This window comes from Channa argus, chromosome 20 (assembly GCF_033026475.1).
Source record: "Channa argus isolate prfri chromosome 20, Channa argus male v1.0, whole genome shotgun sequence".
NCBI classification, from domain to species: Eukaryota; Metazoa; Chordata; class Actinopteri; order Anabantiformes; family Channidae; genus Channa; species Channa argus.
This window is the reverse complement of record NC_090216.1, coordinates 640656-661746: the sequence shown is the minus strand read 5'-3', so window position 1 is coordinate 661746 and position 21091 is coordinate 640656. Positions and strand designations below refer to the sequence as shown.

The following is a 21091-nucleotide window of genomic DNA, read 5'->3' as shown; positions in this document are numbered from 1 at the left end:
TGTTTAAATATAATATTTAAATTTAAAAAAAGGAAACATTGAAATTATTAAATCTTTGTTCAGTTCAAGACTAGCAAATAAACATTCACACATTCATCTGAATATTTCCAGCTGTGGGAAAAGGTGGTGTGCTGTCAAACACCTGCTGGTGTCGAGGAATGATGAGACAGGTGGGAACCTAATGGAGGATCCAGATAAACAGATCCACTACATTTCCAGTTATTTGGCAGATACTTTTATCCAAAGCGACTCGCAAGTGAGGCACAAAGCCTCGACTTCTTCCCCTCCAGATTCTTTAGCTCTACAAACAGTATAACACAGGTTATACAATTGATCCAAATTCCCTTAATCGATCAGTCCTCCATCCTCAACGCTCACTTATTCCAGATGTGGATTTAAGTACGTCCCAAGGTCTCAGTTTAGCTCTGAGAATTGAGGAGTGATGTTTGAAATTTTTTTAATTAAGGATACAAAGGAGCACCTCTCACAGTCTTTTACTGGAGTGACACACCCCTCTGTTTATTTATGAACTGAAAGCCAATAAATGTACATGCAAATATGTTTATTGAATTATTATATTGAATGTTTATTGAATAAACACATTGCATTCATCTGTACAAAAGCTGCTATATAAAAACATTACTGATTGATTAATTGAAAATTGACCACAACAACTCTGAAGTCCGACTGACATCCAATTCAGCTGAGCTTGTGTCATCAGAAACAGACGTTGCTGCAGATGATCCTGTCTCTAAAGACATATTTCCTCATTTCCAATCTCGTCCTTTTCTTGAATCCCAGCAGTGGAGGGTCTATTTGGCTGTACTGATGGAAACCACACCATGCTGGACGGGTTTTAGAGTGCAACCTGAGCGTTCTGCTTTGAGTCTGGCTTCTGCCCTCTGATAGTCTGGAGAGACATGGAAGCACATGGTTATGATGTCACTCCACTCTTCAGTTTAATAGACACACAGATTCCTTCATTTCAGAATAGTAGCAAAATTCCACCCGTAAAAAAAAAGAACACTGTGAGGCTTTCCAGCATTTTCATAATCTTTCTCAGATTATTAGACATTTACAGTTAGTTTTTTGAGTGAATACATTTGCACATTATTTTACATACATACACACAAATATTATTTACAGTCACAGATTTGTGCACAGACACAAGACTGAGTACGCACACACAAATCCCTGTACGCATACAAATAATTGTGCTACTTTTCTACACCCATAGGGTCATACAGGCAACAAAGATGTGTATAATACCTGATGTGTGTAACAGATGGCAGTAATGAAGGACAGCAGACTCAGGAGCAACATCACCACTCTGATGATAAAAACCGTTGGATCTGATGAAACATTGGCAGGGGTCATAAATCACACGACCTCAATAAGCAGCAGAAAATGTAATGATGTTACTGTAAATCCCCTAAAAGTTTAACATGTGGCATTTTGATCTAGTTCTCGTACGGTCCAAACAGTCCTGGAGTTGGACCTGTTGCCTTTTTAATCATGTTTTTCAAACCTGTGCATAAATAATTACAAACTGTGATTTAGCAGTTGACTTTATCCAAAGTGACTTAAAAGCAAGTAAACAAAGTCAGTGACATTTCAGTTTGACTTACTACCTCAGTTTACCTGAGACAGTGAGAGACAGCAGGCGGCTCTCTGAGGAGAAGTTATGAGAAAAAACGTAGACGTTATAAACGCAGGTGTAGTTTCCTTGGTGGGCGGGCTCTGCAGCAGGAAACAGGAAGTCAGCAGAGTGATTGACAGCTGGCAGGAAGTACTTGTGTGTTGTGTTGGAGGAGGTGTAGGTGAGCTGGAAGGAGCCTCCTGGGTATTGTGGCTGGGTGGTGCAGCTAATGGTGAAGTAGAAGCCCCTGAGCACACTTGCATATCTCTGCTGCTGCAGCCCGTCCATGGAGGACACGGAGATACCTGGCTGAAAAAGCAGGTCTGTAAACAGAGAGAGAAAAGGCTGAGAAATGATAAGACTGACATTTACTCTGTAGGAAGAATTGCAGCCATTGTCATTCATTTGAATATTGGAAGGAGTGGGTGGGTGGGGTCTGCAGAATGATTGAGGGTTGTGTGGCAACAAAGTTGAATCTAGCTCAAGTTTTGCAGCAATTCATCAAGACATCAACCACGTAAACACTATGATGGTTGATTACATATGTGCAGATGTGCATTACATTCTAAAGATGATGATACATTTTTAATCAGCCAAAAAGGATTCATGTCACACCACTCTTCAGATCTCTACACTGGCTTCATGTAGCTGCTCGCATCAGGTTTAAAGCTCTGTCTCTCGCTCACAGGGTGATAACCTCAACAGCTCCTGTTAACCTCAACTCCCCCATTCAGGTCTACAATCCTTCTCGTCTGCTGGGGTCTGCCAATGAACGACGCCAAGACACCAAGCAAAACTCTTCAGTGCAATGATCCCACGATGGTGCTACCAAACTCTGCATGCCCCGCAAACTCACTCCCAATATTCAAAAAAATGCTGAAAACATAACTCTTCCACATCTTCCTATGCACTTAAATCTATTTTATCTAAACAAACAAAAAAAAAAACTTGAAATGTGAACACTTTTCTGATAAAACTTTTCTTGGATGTTTTCTTCTGGACTTCGATTTTTTTTCTTCCTTGTACCTCACTTGTAAGTCAATTTGGATAAAAGGGTCTGGTAAACGATTAAATGGAAATGGAAAATAAAATAAAACATTTATTGTATTGTTTTGAGGTGGTAAAATGTTTTTTAAAGATTTGTTGGATGTTGGTCAGCGCAGCACATCACTGCATCCAAGAGGATTTAAAGCATCCAAATGTGCCTCTCTGTATTTCATAGTCTCCCACATAAAACAGCACCCAAAGACACCACCTTCATCGTTCCCCCACAGTCTCCACAGCTTCTCTCACTACAGATGGACACTAAGGTTGACAATAGTACTCCACCATGACAACACCATCTACAACACCACTTTAACCTGAGACTGAGTCAGGAGAAGGTGCCAATTCTGTGGAAGACATTTTGCCTGATTCCATTACCACAGAAATCTTCTGCATCTGCCCTCAGTGATTGCAGTCCAGTAGCTCTCACATCACACATCATGAAAGTTCTAGGGACTGGTACTGTCACATTTGAGGCCTCAGCCGAGACATTCTTTGGACCCATTGCAGCTATCTTATTACCCCCAGGTTGGAGTGGATGAAGCTATTATCTACCTGCTGCAGCGGGCTCTCTCTCACCTGGACACCTGAGGATCATATTCTTGACACATGATTTCTCCAGTGTCTTTAGTACAATCCAGCCTGTCTGCGGAGAGAAAAGCTGCTGAAGATGCAGGTCGACCGCTCCATTACCTCAAGGGTTGCTAACTACTTGACCAACAGACCACAATTTGATGTGCCTGCAGTGATGTGTGTCAGACCAGGTGGTTAGTAACGTAGGCACCTCAGGGGACAGTCTTCTGACCCTTCCTCTTCACCCTGTACACTTCTGATTTCCTGTACAACTCTGACTCCTGTCACCTGCAGAATTTCTCTGATGACTGCAGTGGTGGGGTGGATCAGTGGTGGTGAGGAGGCAGAGTACATCTTGAAGGTGGCTAAAACCAAAGAGATGCTCATGGGCTTTAGGAGGACTTGGAACAGAGCCAACGCCGTCTCCATTCTGGGTGAGGTGGTGGAGGGATACAAATATCTTGGAGTTGACCTCAACAACAGACTGGACTGGACGTGCAGCATTGCAGCTGTCTACAGAAAGGCTCAGAGCAGACTACGTCCTGAGGAAGCTTTTGTGGCCAGTGAAGTCTTTTTGCTGGTATCTGCTGGGGCAGCAGCATCAAAGCCAGTGACACTAACAAACTGACTGGAAAGTTTGCTCTGTCCTGGAGACCTCTGTAAAATGTTGGTAGTGGAGAGAAGGATGCTGCACAAACTGTTAAACATCATGGAGAGCAGCTCACATCCTCTACACGAACTGCTAGTCAAACAGCGGAGCAGCTTTAGCAAGAGGCTTCTTCAAATCCGCTGTGACAAACAACTGTAGAAGAGGTCATTTCAGCCATCAGCCATTAGTCTGTACAATGACTCTGTGGTGTCAGGAGACAGATCTTCAGCATTAGAAAAGTGAAGGGGCGGGATGTAAAGGAGACTGGAGATTCAGACCAACAAGAGAACAAGCAATTTTTAAGTCATAGAAGTTTCTAGAAAGTAAATATGTCCATTACTATGGTGGATGCAGAGTTTACCAACATGTTCAGAAGGTAATACCTCAGTGTGTATAAATTTAGAGTCTTTCACTAAAATAAAACATGTAAAAGCTAACTGTAACAAAAAATGTGTGGACTTAATACTGCATCTGTTGTTGTCTTTCTAGGCATGAAACCATATTGCTGCTCACAAATGTTCACCTCTGCTCTTAGCTGAGCTTCCACTACTGTTTCCCACAACTTCATTGTTTGGCTCATCAGCTTTATTCCTCTGTAGTTGCCACAGCTCTGCTCATCTCCCTTGTTCTTAAAAATGGGCACCAGTACACTTCTCCTCCAGTCCTCAGCATCCTCTCACTCTCCAAGATCTTGTTAAACAAACTAGTCAGAAACTCTACTGCCACCTCTCCTAGACACTTCCATACCTCCACAGGTTTGTCATCAGGACCAACTGCCTTTCCGCTCTTCATCCTCTTCAACGTCCTCCTCACTTCACTCTTACTAATCTTTGCTACTTCCTGCTCCACACCAGTCACCTCTTCTACTCTTCGTTCTAAAGAACTGACCCAGTTTAACATTGTGTTTACAACTGTATTCTTTGGTGCACTAAATGATAAAATAGTACTCAAACTTTCAGTGTCATTAGGTTTGAGAAAGTCACATACAGAAGAAGCTTGAACATTAGCAGAAGGCTGTGTCTCAACACATTTAACTAAATAAGCTTGTTAACATAGAACATGTCACTGTAAACCACAACCTTCATTGTGACAGAAGAAAGAAGAAACATGAACCATTAATATTATAGATATCAGTGATTACCTGAACAGGTGATTTCCAAGGTAGAGGAAGAGGAACCAGATGAAGCACACTCCCTCAGGACATATCCAGCGTGAACACAGTCTGAACTGATCACCCATACAGATCTGACTGAGGACTCATTTCTGCTTCTAGTTGAAACAGCAGAGCCACAGTCCAGTTCTCTACAGGCCACAGCTGCTTCCTTCAGGGTCCAGTCAGATCCATCCACTGGTCTCCACTTTCCCATGTGTTTCACCTCCAGTCTCCCTGCACAGCGGCTGGTGTCTCCCACCAATATGACAGGTTCTGAACAGGAAGCAGAGTCATCAGTAAAAGACTACAGTGAGGCACATTACAATAGAAATCAACTAAAGCTGCAGCTCCTCTTCTACCTGAGCAGGTGAGTCCAACAGCTTTCCCAGCTGAGCAGGTTCTAGCTGAGTCTGGACTTCTACATTCCAGCAGAGCAGACTCATTGCCTCTGCAGTCGAACTCTCTGGTCCACATTGGAGTGTCCACTTCTCTATAGAGCTCCCCCTGGTGGATTGAAGGAGCCTCACAGCCGAGCTCCCTACACACCACCTCTGCATCCGGCTGATCAAAGTCAGCTTCACACACTAAGGACCATGACTGGTTAGACTTCACCTCCAGTCTGCCTGAACACAGACTAGTACCATTCACCAGCCTGACAGAATCTGGAGAGACATAAACTTTTTATTTGCAGTCACCAACAATCAATATGATTTCCTGAGGCTTACAGGTGGATAAATCCAGATTTCAGTCATAGATGGCAATGAATAAGTGAATAAGATTAATTTAAAACCAGTATAAAAGTGTTACGTTAAAATTAATTTCAATATTTAATTCAGCTCATGTTATATTAAAAATGTTTAAAATTAAACTGCTGATAAAATATATGTTGTCATTTGCTAATAAAATAAAATGTAATCAATTAAATTTTTCTAAGATTTTGTTTGCTGTGAACCTCAAAGTGTGTGGGCTTCAGTTGATTATGCCCATGAGCATCAGGCTGCCTATCATGTCATGTACTTAATTCTGGTGCTGCATTCTTCAAAGGACAAGATCTGTGCAGTCTTTGTAGGCATTTTGCTGCCCTACAGCATGTAGACCACAAAGGCTGAACCGTGAATGAATTTCTGTTTAAGTCTGCAGCTGATCAATAACATCATGTAACTTAAGATACAAAAACTGTTAGAAACCTGGTTATGCGTATTCATGGCAGCGAAATCTGTATTCTCCTGGAGAAGTCTAACTGAGAAAATCAGGTTTCCTAATCTCCCATCCCATTTTCAGAATCCAGCGTTACTATTTACATGATATTTAAGAAACCAACTTCCAACTTTTGAAGTGTGAAATTCAATGTTTTAAATAACTTCAAAACACCAAAGGGTTAGAGTACAGTTAAGTGATGGCATTGCAAGTTCCCCGCCATGACTTTAGAATCAAGATTCAAGGTGTTTATTGTCATATGCACAGACAGAAATTCTTACTTTGCTGTCCGCAATAAATGTCATACAGTAAAGTAAAATAAAAATAGAAAAAAATACAATAAAAAATAAGAGCAAAAAATAAAAATAAATAAGAGCAATAAAGGCAATAAAGGTGAGGTAGTGCCGTTCTGAATAAAGGCAATTCCACCCCAAATCACCTTTGTTTTCTTCTCCAAAATATGAGCTCTTTTGTCATCATCCCAAAACATTTTGAAAAATAATAAAAAAAACAAAAAATCTTATATGGTAAACTAAAAGTAAACATAAAATTAGGGTCTTTTTCAGTTTGTTCATAACAATCTGTAACAATCTAGGTAAAATGGTGAGATCAGAAAGGTGACTATGAACAAAGTACAAGGTCCAATTTCCACTCACCCCAACCGGTCAAGCCAGATGGCCGCCCACCCTGACCCTTGTTCTGTTGAAGGTTTCTTCTGTTAAAGGGGGTTTTTCCTGGATCCTCAGCAAATTATTTCCAGTAATTTTTGCAGTAATGTCTTATCTTAATGTCTTATCATAGTATTGAATAACTGGACATTGTATTTTCCCCTTGCTCAAGCCAGAAACTAAAGTACCCATCAAGAAAAAGTGTCAACATGGAAGGTCTGTCCATAGGAATTAAAATGTAGACAACATTTAAAAACCTGACCTCCTGAGACTGGTTCTGAAAGTGGTGGATCAGTAGGTTTCTGACATGTATGCTGATGAACGGTACCTACCTAAGCTATTAGTGCTCCTACAGAGGTTGCTGATGAAACTTTGTATGAGCCTTAGGGGCAGGCGGAAATCCGTAACATAGTACACGTGAATTTCTTTGGGATCAGAGGCAATGAGCTCCAGTTCATCTTTGTTAGCGTCACCCACACCTGAAAGAAAAAAACTGCCTTATTACTCTTTTTAAAAATCCCAAAGCAAAGATAACACTTTGGTTCCCTAATAATATTTACTTGATAACTGAACTAAACAATAATTGATAGGCCATACTGATGATTTTAGTTTTACTTTCTTCTTGCTGGGCACCAGTTGGTTGTTGTTCAATTCAGTCTACTATGAAAACTAACTTTCCAAAAGACCTGAAAAACATTTTTTAATTCATTTATATGACATAAAGTAAGATAAATGATACTTTTGATACCTACTGGCTAACATTTTCAGTGGGATAAACAGTAGCATGTTCAGTTGATATTAATATCACTTTATTTCTGTTGTTGTAAAATGTTGTGGTAAATACTGTTCACTGCTGTGGGTTTGAGTGCAGCCCTTTCATGGTAGTCAGCACTTCCTTCCTCCCACTCAGCAGCAGGTTTGTTTAATTTAAAATAACTCAATTGTGATGGCCTAACGAGTCTTTCTTAAAGCAGTAGGTTTTAGACACAAATGCTTCAACAAAAGACTCATTACTTAAAGCCTAGATCACACAGATCTACTGGTACTGCTATAACTTTCCTGGCTACACTTTTGTTTTCTCACTTTTCAAACCGAAAAAATGAATCACCAATAGTGTAGACTTCAATGCCAGTGTCTTTTAGGTCCTGTGGGGCGAGGACAGCAGCATCAGTGGACTCTCCGTCAGTGATCAGCACAGCAATTTTTTGAGAGTGTGCACGCATTCCAACGTTGGGTTTAAAATTCTTATGGAGGACGTGTTTCAGAGCACGTGCTTTAAAAAAACCAAAAAGTATTAGTGAAGTGAAGTTTAGGGAGTTGATGCAACAAAGATGTATTTCAGTAAAAAACATCAAAGCTTCTAATCCCATTGTGACCTGCCTGCACCATTAAAGTTAACATTGGGTAAAAACAGAGAACATAATTGACTACGTATGCAAAGAAACAAAACAATTCTTATTGGTGCCTGTATTTTAGGGGAAGGGAACAAGAACAAAGGAAAAAATATGGTATAAACATAATATTTAAGAAAAACTGTTAAAGGTGTCAGCGCTTTTTAATTAAAATTGTAATACTTTTAGCTTTTTAAATTTTAAATCATTAAAAAAATCATGCTGTGCCTTTACAACTCCAATATCACATTTTTTAAAATGATCAAATATTATGTCACATTCACTGTGAGATTTTAGCCCATTGGTTCCTTCTATATACAATGTAGTAACTTCATTTCTTGTTCCCTTTTTCCCTTTTATTCCCTCCTCTGTATACTTTAGTAGTATTCAAAGTATTCTAAACATTTCTAAACGTTGTTGCACAATGTTGCACCATTGTAAATATTGCAGTCATTATTTATTAGAAGCCTAGTTTGTCATTTTTGTAAAATTTTGTCTTTGTCATAATCCTGTAATTGCTACAGTCAGTAGATTTCCACAATAACTGACCATTCACACCTTTTTTTCTCAAGATACTTTGTAATCATGTTTAAATATTAAGGGGCTACATTTTATTCACACATTTTTGTAATAACTTATACAATAAATACCTAAAAATCATATTTTGAACAATATGGCGATTTAACAGCTTCAGTCCTTCCAAAGATGATGAAGACGAACACAGAAGGTACATTTTTGTCATGTAGCATTCAGTCACCTGTCTTTGTGTCTCCACCTATTTGCTGCACCCTGTCTATGGCCTCCAGCAGGGACTCTTTGGTGGTGTGGGTGTTCAGATTCCACTCAGTTCTTGGGCGGGTACTGAACTGTGTCAGGGCTGAGGAAAACACACAGGTGACACAAGATTATTTTAAAAATGTGACGAGTCTCATCTCATGTACATGGTGCTTCACGTTGGATTATAAGACTATTTTAAACCACTATGTGATGAAAATATTTAAATTGGATTTAAAGATGTGAAAGTTTGAACAGTGTTTAAAACTTCAGTTTTTGTGAGTTGGTTCAAATAATGTGTGTAGCATGTAAATAAATCAACACGTTTAGTTTTGTGTAGGACAAAGTGACCATGGCTGCAGGTTTAACTTTGTGAAGAGACAACTGAGTCTACAGTAGATAAAAATAAACCATGAAAAGCTTTAAGGTAACTATCAAGGGGCCCACTGTAGCCCCTGAGAGGAGCTATGTTATCAGGGCCACTGTTCAATGTGTGAAGGAATTCATCTTACAACTGCTGTTGTACCCAGAGAATCCAGACCAGCTGTTCTAGGACCTGCAAAAGTGTGGTCGTGTTTGAAGACATCTGTTGGCTGTAGTGAACATGACACTGTCATATTAAATTAGTGCTATAGCTGTTGTAACATGTCATAGGACACTCAGTTAAGCAGGGATTCTTAAGGAAAATGACCACTTTTTACTATTTACTGCCTACACCGAACCCTAAAGCACAACCTCTGTGGTTGGAGGACTTGTTGGACATGCAGCGAGACACAGTCTCAGGGCCAATGAGAACTTTTAGTGGCAGATTAGTCCACAGATTCTGTGGCTGAAGTAAAAAACTAGAAAGTATTACTACAATCTTTACTTTTTAAAAAAGCACTAGGTGTAAAGCAGCAAGAAAGTATTACAATAGAAAAAACATTACCAATCTGGACTCTGTCTGGCCCGATGTCAAAGGTCTTGACCAAGTTAGCGACAAAAGACTTGATGTAGTGAAAGTCTTCGGGGCTGATGCTGCCGGAGTCATCCAGCAACAGCACAATGTCAATCTTGTCTGTGGTTTCACACTGACGTCCTGCAGAGAACCAGAGGATTGTGAGATACATACACGACACTTCGTTTTATTCATTTCCTTTTTAACATTTCATTCATATTCATGAATATTGAAGTTTTTCCCGGAGCCTCCAGTCTTCTTTTCACCTCCTCCAGTCCTTTGGCAGAGGATGTACGGTCCAAACACTGCTGATGCTTAAACAAAAGTTAGCATCATGTTGCAAAAGGGAGAAACATCGGCAGGATGTATCTATATTAAATCGTCTATGATAAATCATTTGGAGACGTTAGTTTGGACTGAATTGATCAGTGGACACAGAATGTTTAGAGAAGTTTAAGTTTATGTGTAAGAAAAATAAGCAACAACTGTCTCAAACATCATTATCTTTTCAGAATCTCTGGTCAGTCTCTGGTATACAGGCCGTCACAGTACCTACTCTATAGTTTCCATGGTAACAGACGATGTCTGTCCTTTCACATACAACCACAGCTTAATTTTTTTCCACAATGAAATAAACTCAGACCTGATCAGTTCCAATTTTCTGGTCACATTCTACTGTTTCTTCAGGATGTTTGTCCACCTGATCAGAGACAGTTTGACGGACAGACCACATTAGCTGTCAGTCACATTGTGAAGCCGCTCAGACAGAGAACACGAGAAACCGATGAGCAGATAAAAAGGAAAGGAAACATGAGATCTGACAAAACAGAGGGAGACGTGACTGACATTCTGAAGAAGTGTTTCAGTGGTGAACATTCATATACTTCATATCCAGTGGGGAGGGTGGACAATATCAAGCTCCTTGGAGTACAGATGTTTGATGACCCCACCGGGGTGAAAAACACCACTGCGATGGTGAAGAGGGCCCAGCAGAGGGTGGTGCAGGAAGCAGTGAAGGTAATAGTTGTCTCCCTGCCCTCTGTACAGGAACTCTTCCAGAACCGGTGCAGGGACAGGGCACTGAACATTATCAAAGACTTCTCACATCCTCTCAACAAACATTTTGAACTGATGCCATCAGCGAAAAGGTATCATAGTATTAAAAGCAGGACAAGCAGACTTTCTCAACAGCTTCCTACCACAAGCAGTCAGATTGTTGAACCGGTGACCTCTGACCTTATTGTCACTTTTGGCTTATCCTGTGAGTTCAGGGTTCCCACAGTGGAACATTTGTCTGCATGTTGATTTGGCACAGTTTTTACGCCAGATGCCCTTCCTGACGCAACCCTCCCCAACTTCTACCGGGCTTGGACCGGCACTGCATCGCTGGGGAGGGGGAATGAGCTGTTAGGGGTTCAGGGTCTTGCCCAGGGACACTTTGACATATAGCCAGGGCCGGGGATCGAACCACTCACCCTGTGGTCCGTAAGCAACTGCCTTTACCAACTGAGCTATAGCCGCCCCTAAGAGTTTTTTTTTATCTCTCTAATTTGTGTAATTTAACCTATAGAAGGCTGAGGGTACAAGAGCATCAGGAAGCTTATGAACATATGTTGAAACACACATGTAACAGCTGTTGGGAAGTAAAAGAAGAACCAGTGACAGGGTGTGTTACTGTACGGTGAAGAGAAGCTCCTACCTATTTTGTCTTTAAAAGGTTTGATGTTGAAGTTACTGAGAAATGTCTGGAGCAACGTAAAGTCCCTGACGAAGAGCATGTGAACTTCTATAGGATCAGAGGCAATTACCATCAGCTGGCTTTCATCAGCACGTCCCACACCTAAAAGTAAAACATGTGTTAATACTGACTCTGTAAAAAGATTTAAAATGAAGAAAAAAATTACATGGTCTCATGATAACATGGTGATAATATTGTTTCTCTCCCTTCACTTTGTCACATTTTATATCTGTCCAAGTTTGACATTCCTGTTTTTATAGTGTAGGTAGCTACACCAAGCTGGTAAAGTTTGCTTTTCTGTTAATAGTTAATAGTTACTAGTAATAGGAATCCTCTTCATTGTTGCTTGGCCTGTGGACCTGTTAATCTGCAGTCAACAAGCTGGAGCAGCTGTTTAGACACTGGTAGTTACCTGAAACCTGGAGCAGCCTCGGTTGTTACTTTTCACTGCTACCTTAATTGTTGAGCTGGGTTATGTACTAAAATGCTCAATCCTGATCAGCTTCCCTCTTTGGTCTCCGCAGATCTACCTCATCGTGTGTCCTCTCCAAGCTTGACAATGACAAAACTACTGCAGCCTCCGCAGCACCTGCTCCACCTGTCTGGACAGTCTTTTCCTCATCTTCCAGACCTGCCTGTCCCTCACCCCCTTATTTTTGGCACGCTGAACTGATCTGTGAACAGTGCACCATGCTCAGTGCTGTGGGACAAGTTTAAGACCTGATCTGGTCTGACTGAAAGCTTGTGTCTGCCTTCTCTCACACTGTCAGGACAAAATACTACTGTTAAAGTAACTTAACCCCCAAACCACGTTTATCAGCTGAAAAACAATTTACAGGGGTATTTATAAGTCTTGGTAATTGAGGTGCAAATTTTTACATTTTGGAGCAAAGTGTTCTCAGTTGTCTTATAAATATGATATGGACTGATCTCTGCTGGTTAAAACTGCAGATGAATTGGCAGTTGGATGTTGACATATTTGTGCAATCTTTCCATAACTTCCTCACCCCATCCTATAGAATCAGTGTCTCCCACCGATGCAGACTGAACAGTCAGGAGTTAAAGCTTTGTAGATTAGATTAGATTAGTTTCGTTGCATAGATTTACAACTTCGAACAGTGGCCAACATTAGCCTTCTATCTGGGCAGTCAACATGTGTGACCTCCTCCCATTTAATGTGGGTTACAGCGTGCTTGTCACTCCAACCTTCAGGGGATTGTGGTCCACAAAAGATCTCAACTGATACTGTAAGTTATCCTCCACATTTTTTCTGTGGTTGTCACACCAACTTCTTCCTCACACCTCCAAACCCTGAACCCATCTGAGACCCTCCCTATGTCAATTCCAAGCCCACTTTATTGCAATTTTTGAAAATGATACAGTGGGTGGAGTTGGGCTCAGACCTAGGGGTGTAGAACTCTATAGACACTAGGAAGTGTCCATAAAACTGAGCATTGTCCCTACAAAGTCTGCCATGCAAGACCATGTCTCTAAAAGGTTTGACGTACCATGTTCCTGCTAGTCAGTTATTGGTTTCAGCATGGTCCACTATGAAATCAACTTAAAACGTGCTTGACTGACTGTGTCATCTATAGCTTGTCACTGGGACAAACACGAAGTAGCATGTTCAGTTCATAGTAATGTAACTTAAATATGACATTTCTGAAGTCATTCACCAATAGTGTAGATCTCAATGCCAGCATCTTTCAGGCTCTGCGATGGTCTGCTGACTTTGTCCATGGACGATCCATCAGTGATCAGCACAGCAATTTTGTGAGAGTCTGCTCGCATTCCCACTCTGGGATTAAAGTTTTTACGGAGGATGTATTCCAGAGCACGCCCTGTAAATGAAAACAAACAAAACAAAGCATTGATGGAATATCTGGGAGTTTCTACAGGGTTAGGAAAAAATATGGTTCTCTGAAGAAAAGTTTAAGGTAAAAAAACCAAAACATGTTCACTACAATTCCCAAGATGCAGTTCCATACAAATCATTAATTTAACCAGAGCTTCAAATTCTGTTGTGAGCAACGTACATTTTCACAGTTGGTTAACTGGGTAAAATTATATGTTTCTATGCTTAACATGTTTATTATGTTTTATTCTTGGTTTTAATCTGCTTGTGTAGCACTTTGACATTTGTTAACAAATGTAAAGTGCTTTATAAATAAAATGAATTATTATTAGTATTAATTATTTAGTATATGTGCAGAGTAAGAGTTAAACACCTAAGGTGGCTATAGTGAAGAAAAACAGAAGGAAACAAAGGCAACACCTTGGCAAAATATAGTGTTTACACTAAAAGAAACTTTAGTATTAGATTAGATTAGATTCAACTTTATTGTCATTACACATGTACAAGTACAAAGTAATGAAATGCAGTTTAGGTCTAACCAAGAGTGCAATAGCAGCAAAAGCAGGATATCCAGTTATTGTATAAATAAATAAGTTAGTATTGTAAGCGGATATGTACATAAGTAGAAATTTAAGGAAAATGGATATATACTGTGGTGAGCAATAAACAGAAGTAAGAATATAACAATAATAATAAATAAGGCTATGGTGGGCAGTAGTGCAATGTATATAGTAAAGTAAGTATATAAGTAAATCATGAACAGACGCTATAAAGTGATAGTAGTGCAGTGTAAGTGTTTTTTTTTCTTTCTTTTTTTTTACAGTGACTGTAAATGAACAGTTTGCAGTGCAAATGAGCAGTTTGTGGTAACATAACATAAACGTTATGTGTAAATAGTCCAATAGTGCAAATGACATTGGGAAGGGGGGGGGGGGGGGGGGGGGGGGGGGGGGGGGGTTATAAGGGGGGGCAGTACATGAGGGGCAGAGGGAAAAAGCTGTTCTTCAGTCTGCTAGTCCTGGTTTTGAGGCACCTGAAGCGCCTGCCGGAGGGCAAGAGAGTGATCAGTCTATGGGCGGGATGAGAGGAGTCCTTATAGATGTTGTGAGCTCGACGCAGGCAGCGTTTCCTCTGGACGTCCTCCATGGCTGGAAGAGTAGTCCCTGTGATGCGCTGGGCGGTTTTCACCACCCGCTGCAGTGCATTGCGCTCTGCAACAGTGCAGCTCCCATACCAGACTGTGACACAGTTGGTCAGGATACTTTCTATTGCACAGCGATAGAAGTTCACCAGAATATCCGAGGACAGCCGATTCTTCTTTAGTGTCCTCAAGAAGAAGAGGCGCTGGTGGGCCTTCTTAACTAGACTGGAGGTGTTTATAGTCCAGGACAGGTCCTCAGATATGTGGATCCCTAGGAACTTGTAACTGGATACACGCTCAACAGCCGTTCCATTAATGTGGATGGTGTCATGTGTATTTCTTGACTCTTTCCTGAAGTCCACAATGAGCTCCTTTGTGTTGGAGGTGTTAAGGAGCAGGTTATTGTCATTGCACCATGTGGCCAGGTGCTGAATCTCCTCTCTGTAGGTAGTCTCATCATTGTTGCTGATGAGACCAATCACTGTAGTGTCATCCGCGAACTTGATGATGGTGTTAGATCCGTTCACAGGCTTGCAGTCAGAGGTGAATAGGGAGTAGAGGAAGGGGCTCAGTACACAGCCCTGTGGTACACCAGTGTTGATTGTGGTGGTGTTGGTGCAGATGGAGCCGGATCGGACTTGCTGCGGTCTATTGGTCAAAAAGTCCATTATCCAGTTGCATGGGATGGGATGACCGTGTTGAAAGCTGAGCTGAAATCAACAAACAGCATACGTGCGTAAGTGTTCTTATTGTCCAGATGTGTTAGCACAGAGTGCAGTGCCATGGAAACGGCATCTGTGCTCCTATTGTTGCGGTAGGCAAACTGGTGAGAGTCCAGTGTGGATGGCAGAGAGTCCTTCAGGTTCGCCAGGACCAGCCGCTCAAAGCACTTCATGACAATAGGTGTCAGAGCTACAGGGCGGTAGTCATTCAGACACTTTGGGGTGGAGTGTTTTGGCACAGGCATGATGGAGGTGCTTTTGAAGCATGTCGGCACAGCTGCTTGAGCAAGAGACAGGTTGAAAATGTCTGTAAAAACCACAGCGAGCTGCTCAGCACATGCCTTGAGTACGCGACCTGGGATGTTGTCTGGTCCAGCGGCTTTGTGCGCACCAATCCGGCTCAGTGTGCTGCAGACGTCTGTGGTGGAGAGTTTGATTGGTGGGTGGTCAGGTGAGGGTTTGAGCTTGATAGCAGTTACTGTGTTGTCTCTCTCAAAGTCATTAAGCTTGTTTAAGAAGAGGACATCAGTGGCTGCGGGGGTTAAGTGGGTGGTTTTGTAGTCACTGATGGCCTGGAAGCTCTGCCACATGCGTTGAGGGTCGGAGTTGGAAAAGTGCTCCTCTATCTTTAGCTTGTAGCAGTGCTTGGCCTTTTTGATGCCCCTCTTTAGGTTTGCTCTGGATGTGCTGTAGGCCTGTGCATCCCCTGATCTGAAGGCAGTGTTGTGTGGCTTCAACAGGAGGCGCATCTCATTGTTCATCCCCGGCTTCTGATTTGGGTATGTGGTGATCTGCTTCTGAGTTGTGACATTGTTTATGGTGGAGCTGATGTAATTCAATACAGAGGAGATGTAGCGGTCGATGTGGATGTGAGAGCCACTGGCGGCCTGAGAAGCAAATGTTTGTAGTATTGTAGCATCTAAAGTGTTATTTTAGTCATTTTATGCTGATTGTTGTAAAGTCATTCTGTGCCTTTACAACTCCAATATCTGTCTTAGTCTTAGTTTCTCAACATTGTTATTACACCATTGTAAATATTATTCATTATTTTTTAGAAGCCTACTTTGTAATTTTTGAACATATTGTTTTTGTCAAAATCCTGTAATTGCTACAGTCAGTAGATTTCCACAATAAATGACCATTCACACCTTTTTTCTGAAGATACTGTAATCATGTTTAAATAGTGAGGGGCTACATTTTATTCACACATTTTTGTAATAACTCATACAATAAAAACATAAAAATCATATTTTGAACAAAATGCTTATCACTAACAGTTTCAGTCCTTCCAAAGATGATGAACACAGAAGGTACATTTTTTTCATGTAGCATTCAGTCACCTGTCTTTGTGTCTCCACCTATTTGCTGCACCCTGTCTATGGCCTCCAGCAGGGACTCTTTGGTGGTGTGGGTGTTCAGATTCCACTCAGTTCTTGGGCGGGTACTGAACTGTGTCAGGCCTGAGGAAAACACATAAATGTATTTTAAAAATGTGATGATTTACATCTCATGTACATAGTGCTTCATGTTAGCTTATAAGATTATTTTAAACCACTTTTTCTTTTTGTCCTTTCGGCTTATCCCGTGAGTTCAGGGTCGCCACAGCGGATCATTTTGTCCGCATGTTGATTTGGCACAGATTTTTATGAAAATATTTAAATTGGATTTAAAAATAGGATTTAAAAGATGTGAAAGTTGGAACAGTGTTTAAAGCTTCAGCTTTTGTGAGTTGGTTCAAATAATGTGTGTAGCATGAAAATAAATGTACACGTTTAGTTTTGTGTAGCACAAAGTGACCATGGATGCAGCTTTTACTTTGTGAAGAGACAACTGAGTCTACACTAGATAAAAAAAAAACCATGAAAAGCTTTAAGGTAACTATCAAGGGGGCCACTGTAGCCCCTGAGAGGAGCTATGTTATCAGGGCCACTGTTCAATGTGTGAAGGAATTCATCTTACAACTGCTGTTGTACCCAGAGAATCCAGACCAGCTGTTCTAGGACCTGCAAAAGTGTGGTCGTGTTTGAAGACATCTGTTGGCTGTAGTGAACATGACACTGTCATATTAAATTAGTGCTATAGCTGTTGTAACATGTCATAGGACACTCAGTTAAGCAGGGATTCTTAAGGAAAATGACCACTTTTTACTATTTACTGCCTACACCAACCCTAAAGCACAACCTCTGTGGTTGGAGGACTTGTTGGACATGCAGCGAGAAACAGTCTGAGGGCCAATGAGAACTTTTAGTGGCCCTTTATGTTCTCATAGTCCACAGATTCTGTGGCTGATGTAAAAAACTAGTAAGTATTACTACAATCTTTACTTTTTAAAAAAGCACTAGGTGTAAAGCAGCAAGAAAGTATTACGATAGTAAAAATATTACCAATCTGGACTCTGTCTGGCCCGATGTCAAAGGTGTTGACCAAGTCAGCGACAAAAGACTTGATGTCATGAAAGTCTTCGGGGCTGATGCTGCCAGAGCTGTCCACCAACAGCACAATGTCAATCTTGTCTGTGGTTTCACACTGATGTCCTGCAGAGAACCAGAGGGTTGTGGGATACAAACATAAACATGCTAAACTACTTACTCAAGTCCTTCTGATGTTCATTAATAAAGACGGTAATTTCAATTGTTATGTTTTTAGTAGAGGAGCACTGGGATGGAGTGGTTGGAGAGACCCCCTTAAAGACAGAGGATCCCTGTTTTAACTCCCCCTGGGTGGCTGCAGGCTTCCATGTGGAGTTTGCATGTTCTCTCTGTGTTTGTGTGGGTTTCCTCCGGTTTCCTCCCGCAGTCCAAAGACACGCATGTTAGGTTCATTGGTGATTCTAAATTGCTGTGTGAGTGTTGATAATCTGTCTTTATTTGTGGTCCTGAGGTACACTAAAGACCTGCCCATCCAGGCTGTACCTTGTCCCCCCAACCCCGACAATGGTGATGGATTATTAGATGGTTCAGTATAATGTTTTGGTACCCGTTGACCTCAGTGGGGGTCAGGGTGTCTGGTACAATTCTAAACTGATTCAGCCTAAAGAACAGGCTTAGTTTTTTACCTGGAAGAAACTGGCACAGTGTACATTCTAAATACATTCACGGTTACAGTGTATGTAGTACACATTTGAGTCAGTACCCACCTGATGACCTGTAGCTGGCTACATCTTTTAGACGGAACAATGCAGACAGCTGCATTTATTAGACAGCTTTAGTTTATTTGCTTTACAAAACAATCACAATTTTGTGTACAAACCATATAAGAGATTAACAAAATGTGAAGCATTGTACTACATTAATAGTTACTTTGTTAGTACTGTATGTTCTAGGGGTGTAACAATCCACTGTGGCTAAACTTTTGTGACAGAATTCTGCATCATAGAGCATCAGGCTGGGAGGCAGAAGTCTGCAGGATCAAATCCCAGGCCATGCACCTGGTGTGTCCCTGAGCGAGACACTCTGAGCTACCTCCCCAGGTGCTCGTGCCTGCCCACTGCTCCCACTGAGGGGGTGGGTCAAATGCACAGGATGAATTTCATTGGAACATAATAGTGATAAAAATGACCAATGGAGATTCTAATTCCATATAAAAAGTAGCTACCAAACCAAGTACAGTCTGTCCTTCCTGACAGCTCCCTCACCATTGTTCAATATTCCACTAATAAAACAAGTAAAATGAGTATTTCAAACTAAATAGAATTTGATGCTGCTGTTACATAAATTGACATTTATAGTGCTGAATGAAATGTGAGAACAAAGATCACTGTCTTTATTTACTGACAGATACTTCATCCAGAATACTGCATCAGTGTTAGTTCATTAGCTTCTAAAGTTACTGTCATAAAAAGGTGTGTTTCCCCCATAATTGTGTTTACTTTAACTCCACTACACATTCACACAAAACAGAAATACTCCAGTAAAAACTACATCAGATGTGTATTTATTGCAAATATCGTAAGTAAATGCACTTTAAAGGTCGGACGCTGTATTGACTCATGCATACACCTCAGTTTACCTGCTGAGATGTGGTCTCCTTCAGCCTGGAGGACTGAGAAGAAAATCAGAAAAGAAAGATTAGGAAAGAGCTGAGCTGTGAACCCAAACACTCTCAGCCAGCAGATGTGAGCTCAGCTCGTATATAACTAAAGTAATCATACGCCACATAAAGCTAAATATTCTTACACCAGGAATTACAGTGGAAATAAGTCGTGGACTTTCTTGTTCTCTCACTGATGATATGCAGACATGTACTCTGCATATTTCTCTCTTACCAATTTGATGTAAAGTCACATACTTCTACTTGGAAACTGCAGGTGTTATAAAATATAGGAGGTTGTTGTTTTCTTGTGGCCCTGTATTTAACCACATCCTCTCCTGAACCTTTCACATGTCCATCTTTAAAGATCAGTCGTACCTGAGCTCCACAGCAGCACCAGCACCATCAGCAGGTGATCCATGTCCAGATAGACGTCTGCCTTCGAGTCTGTCTCTTCTCTCTCTGTTGGACTCAGCAGCTCTGCTCTGCTTGTTAAGTATTGAGCTTCCTCTTTCTTCAGCTCCTCACCAGTGAACTGATAAGCAGCTTCTCAGAACTGAGGTCACCAAAAGTGGATCAGATTCTTAACCACTTGTTTGTGTTTTTCCTGATCCACAGAAATATATATAAACACAGTAGATTAAAGTAATATGCATAAAATTATGTGCTATACATTCAAATCTTGTTTTTACGTATGCCATCGTAATTGCACTGTTTATTTCATTCTTCGTTTTATTCATTTCATTCTTATTCATGCATGTTGAAGTTTTTAGGTTTGTGATGTTATGGATCTCTTGCAAATCTGTGAGACCTGTGGTGTAGCAGGTTCCACCTCCTCCAGTCCTTTGGCTAAGATGTAGAGTCCAAACACAGCCCCCTGCTGATGTTAGGGTCGTGTTGCAAAAGAGAGAAACATCTGCAGGATGTATCTCCTGAGTATAAGGAACGTCTGTGAAAAATCATTTGGAAACATTAGTTTGGACTAAAGTGATCATTGGACACAGAATGTTTAGAGAAGTTTAAGTTTATGTGTAAGAAAACAAGCAACAAGTGTCTCAAGCATCATTATCTCTTTAGAATCTCTGGTCAGTCTCTGGTATACAGGCCGTCACAGTACCTACTCTATAGTTTCCATGGTAACAGGCGATGTCTGTCCATTCACATACAACCACAGCTTAATTTTCTCCCACACTGAAATAAACTCAGACCTGATCAGTTCCGATTTCACATCCTGCTGTTTCTTCAGGATGTTTGTCCACCCGATCAGAGTCAGTTTGACGGACAGACCACATTAGCTGTCAGTCACATTGTGAAGCTGTTCAGAGAGAGAACACGATAAACTGATGAGCAGATTTAAAGGAAAGGAAACATGAGATCTGATAAAACAGAGGGAGACGTGAGTGAGTTTCTGTGGAAGTGTGTTAGTGGTGAACATTTATATACTGGTTTAGATCCAATCAGGGCCAAACATATGAGTTTCGGGTTTGGAGCCTGACTGATAATCATCATGGTTACAATTGTGTTTACACACAAAAAGGAACTTCTTTATCTTAACTACATCACTCTGAGATGGGACACAAA

The 21091-nt window shown here is 41.0% G+C and overlaps 1 protein-coding gene across 1 annotated transcript; it reads right to left on the bottom strand.

Annotated features, from left to right (window-relative positions):
* Positions 1 to 70: 70 nt before the first annotated feature.
* LOC137106007 (cartilage matrix protein-like) lies at positions 71 to 20002 on the bottom strand. The gene is made up of 15 exons (XM_067488980.1): positions 19889 to 20002; positions 19490 to 19522; positions 17866 to 18015; positions 16822 to 16941; positions 13440 to 13604; positions 11725 to 11865; positions 10017 to 10166; positions 9072 to 9191; positions 8032 to 8196; positions 7256 to 7402; positions 5418 to 5720; positions 5047 to 5331; positions 1642 to 1962; positions 1270 to 1352; positions 71 to 910 (listed from the first exon to the last, which is right to left on the bottom strand). The coding sequence occupies exons 1-15, from the start codon at positions 19929 to 19931 to the stop codon at positions 857 to 859; spliced, it is 2280 nt and encodes a 759-aa protein (XP_067345081.1). The 5' UTR covers positions 19932 to 20002; the 3' UTR covers positions 71 to 856.
* Between the last annotated feature and the right edge of the window lie 1089 nt (positions 20003 to 21091).

Excerpts from the sequence above, each read along its gene's own strand:
- LOC137106007 (XM_067488980.1), bottom strand. The coding sequence starts at position 19,931 with ATGGATCACCTGCTGATGGTGCTGGTGCTGCTGTGGAGCTCAG. Across the intron at positions 19,523-19,888 it reads GGTGCTGCTGTGGAGCTCAG|TCCTCCAGGCTGAAGGAGAC; the intron begins GTACGACTGATC and ends TTTTCTTCTCAG. Across the intron at positions 5,721-7,255 it reads TAGGAGCACTAATAGCTTAG|ATTCTGTCAGGCTGGTGAAT; the intron begins GTAGGTACCGTT and ends ATGTCTCTCCAG.